General features: G+C 40.4%; 1 protein-coding gene across 1 annotated transcript in view; it reads right to left on the reverse strand.

Annotated features, from left to right (window-relative positions):
* Positions 1 to 1941: 1941 nt before the first annotated feature.
* LOC108800414 (endonuclease domain-containing 1 protein-like) overlaps positions 1942 to 3937 on the reverse strand; it is a 20665-nt gene continuing 18669 nt past the window's right edge. The window contains exon 3 of the mRNA XM_018572396.1: positions 1942 to 1984. Coding sequence (XP_018427898.1) covers positions 1942 to 1984 — 43 coding nt within the window. The remainder of the gene's footprint in view (positions 1985 to 3937) is intronic.

The raw sequence follows: 3937 nt of genomic DNA on the forward strand, positions 1-3937 counted from the left end.
CCCCTGATGGAGGCACCACATACATACATGTACCGGCTCCATAGAATGTAACAAGGATGGTCAGATGAGATGAGCAGGTGGAGAAGGCTTTCCATCTTCCATTCATGGTTTGAATTTTGGTGATAATCAGAATGATTTTCACATAGGATGATAGACTGAGCATAAACGGGAAGAGCCCAAGCACAACAATCTCAGAGGAAATTATGATTCGGAACCTATTGTGGGAACGAGCGATTCTGTCAAAGGCTTTTATGTCACAGAAGAAGTGCTGGATTTTGTTAGAATTGCATACATTCATCTGGTAAATGGACAATGTGAAAAATAAGGAATTGACAGATGCCAACATCCAAGTACTTAGTATTAGAAGAACATATTTGGTCTTATTCATAATCAGTTGGTAGTGTAAAGGCTTACAGACAGCCACGTACCGATCGTATGCCATACAGGACAACAAAATGTCCTCTGTAGCGGCTGCAAACAAATAGAAGAACAATTGTGTGAAGCATCCAATGAATGATATTAGATTATTCCCAGACAACAAAATATCCATCAGTTTGGGGAGAGTGGAGGATGTGAGAAGGACATCTACTGAAGACAGATTGCTAAGGAAGATGTACAATGGAACATGTAAGTGGACATCAGTGACCACACAGGTAATTAGGAGGATGTTCCCCAATAGCCCAACCAGATAGACCAAGGCAAAGACAGAGAAAAATACATGATGAAGTTTAGGTGAATCTGAAAATGCAACAATCTGAAAGTCCTTGATGAGTGTTTGGTTATCCATCTGACCAGGTGAGGTGAAGCTGACGTTCTTCTAAACTGTTCCACATCAGTCAGTCCCAGAGCTAGTATAAATTATCAGTTCCTTACTGAAGGGATGAGCTGGCAGTCTTCATCAGCTCACCAATGATCTCTTTAATACTGCCGAGTATGAATTTATCTTCATCTTTTTTTACCAATGAGTTTCACTTAGGAAATAATCTTGAGGCACCTCAACCCATTAACATGAAACGACAGCTCATGGTTATTTCTTCATAACTACATCGTAAAAATAATTTTAGATTTTGAATTAACTCAGTAATGTCACATTTCCAACATTTCTAATTACATTCAAGAAATAATCCCACCAATAAAGACTAAGCTACATCAAATGTAGAACAATTTAGTGTCGGGTTGTTAGGTGCACGCTTATGAGTTCTACAGTAATACACATCAATGAATGGATACAGGTTGGTCATTGTTTTAAATTGTGTTCTTCACGTTGATGTGGGCTGCTCATTTTGCATTTGCATTCATCTCCCTTGCCTAATGATAAAAATGTATCACTCGGCTGTAGATCCTCCAATCATCTCTGAATTGGTGCTGACACTGTCCTTCCTTCTGGAGGGGGGGCTACTTTTCTTCCCCATGGTCCCTGTGTGTGATGTGAAGTAGTCACCGCTCCAAGCTCGCTCCTATGATAGACTATAATTTCAATACAAATGAGTAAACTAAACATGAGATTGTAGTCCATCCCAGGAGCGAGCTTGAAGCGGTGACTACTTTACAACACACACAGGGACCATGTGGAACAAAAGTAGCACCCCTCCAGAAGGAAGGACAGTGTCAGCACCAATTCAGAGATGATTTGAGGATCCACAGCCGAGTGATACACAAATAAGATACATTGTTGTTAATAGTTAAGGTACCTGAATGTATTTTTAAGATTTAACTCCTGAGTTTAGTGTCAATTTAAAGGATAACAGTACCTTTGGTACAAGGCAACCTTTAAGGTGTTCCTCCACCACCATGAGTGCAGCCCACCTGATTCAATACTTACCTTTATCCTCGTTCCAGGGATCCTCACTGTACTTCCCGGCTTGGAGCCACACAGCGTTTCTTCTAAAAGGCATCCCTGCTGGGTCCTCTTAATCCTGAGCATGCGTGCCATGGCCCTATTCACTCCTCTGGGAAGCTGTACTCGTGGTGGTCTCCAACTGTCCTGCAGGGGACATGTAACATACTAACTGAATGACATTTTTAAGCTGAATATAGACCAGTAGAATTACCCAAATCGTCTTTTCGAAATATTTGTTTGATTTTCTACATGCACTCCACTGGTGGATGCATTGATTTTTTGAGGGCAGGTTTCTTTGGAGGGACAATGGTGACTCTGCCTGTGTGATATATGTTGAAAAGGCCATGGGACCAATGGAGGCCTGAGGTGGACCCCCAAAGGCAAAGAGGGCTGACATTTTACTCTCAGTGGTGGATCCTTAGCCAGGTTGTGGAATGTGAACAGTAAATTGGGCACCAATCAACTTTAGAACCTTTCAGATGCTATATTGAGGGACAACAGTGGCTCTGCCTCTGAGATGTGTGTTGAAATGTCCATGGGTAGTCTTCGTTGGAAGCCCATGTGACAGGGTGACAATAATAGAGTACAATTGGAAGAGAGGAACAGAGAGTTATCACCAACAGGAATTATTATTATTATACAGGATTTGTATACCGCCAGTTACTTTACATTTGCAGTACAATAGGGTTGGGAGGGCCCTGCTCCTAAGAGCTTACAATCTAGTATGAGGGACAAGTGATACAAAAGGTAATAATTGTTTAGATTGGGTTAGTGGAAGAAGTAAAAGGACCATTATGTTGAGGTGGGATAGGCTTCCCTGAAGAGATGAGTTTTTAAGGATAGCCTAAAGGTGGACAGAGTAATAGAGAAAGAGAATAATGGCCACACCATGAAGAACCAGGATGATGGTATGCATTGGACAAGATGGGTGGCACTTAGGGGAGGTGGAAGCATGCCTTAAAGGACTTTTTTTTAAGGTACAGGTCTCCTTTAAGGCTAATTGTCCCCCAAATTGCTGTTAGTTGGCCTACTGCCTCACCCAGAATGAGATGCTGCCTGAGGCTACTGCCTCATTATGGGAACACCCTTGTATATGAAGATCGGGAATTTATCTCACCTGCAGAGAAGCTGAATAGGTTTAGCCTCTGTACGCTAAAGCTAATATGTGCCCAATGTATGAGAAAACAGTGTCTTCCATTGACGTCTTCTCAAATCTTCTTTGAAAACACTCCTTTTATCTTCCTCAAATCTGCTCAAATCTGTATTTCTATATTGGATTTCCATCAGACTCTCCCACTCCTAATAACCAGATCCATCTAGAACATTCTAAACTTACTTATTGAAGATGCCAATAGAATTCCTGGTGTTAAAACTCTCACAGAGCCTGCCATCTGGACTACAACTCAATTTCTGAACAATGTAACATTATCAATGCTTTGCTGGAAGCAATGCATGATGGGAGATGTAATCTTGAGAAATGGAGATTGCATCACATCAAGCAGCAGGGAAAGAGACACAAAGCACACTGGGAATCCAGGAAGTTGATGGAAGTGATGGGCAGACAGAAGGCGACGCTCACTACATAAAGGGATTTTTTTCAGGTAAGCTTTGATTGTATTATCAGAGACAACTCCACTATGTATTCCTATTACAATGCTGATGTCATAACAGGAGAGGAGATGCCGGGACTTTACTTATTTACTTCTTTACTCTATTAAGGAAAAAAAAAGTATATAATAATTAAAATATTTTATACAAACCCGATAGATACAGAAGTGGTAGAATGTATAATTTCCTCTGCAATGATAATAAATAATGATTTATAAAGGATGTTTTATACTTTCCTGGCCTCGCTTCATACATCGGGGATATGTTCACTGGGGACAGATAATGAGAAACAAACAGAGGTCTCTTCGGTACAGTGAGGAGAACTCCCTTTGGGTCCCAGTTGTGTTCCTCTGTACAACATTCATTAAAGTCTATTACTGAGCAAAATAAAAAACAAATGTATATAGTACATCTTTTCAATACAGCACATCCACCATGTTTAGTCTTTTTAAATATATAATACGTTTATATATATATATACTGTATATA

The sequence above is a fragment of the Nanorana parkeri genome, unplaced genomic scaffold (assembly GCF_000935625.1).
Source record: "Nanorana parkeri isolate BGI_ZX_2015 unplaced genomic scaffold, ASM93562v1 scaffold2018, whole genome shotgun sequence".
NCBI lineage: Eukaryota > Metazoa > Chordata > Amphibia > Anura > Dicroglossidae > Nanorana > Nanorana parkeri.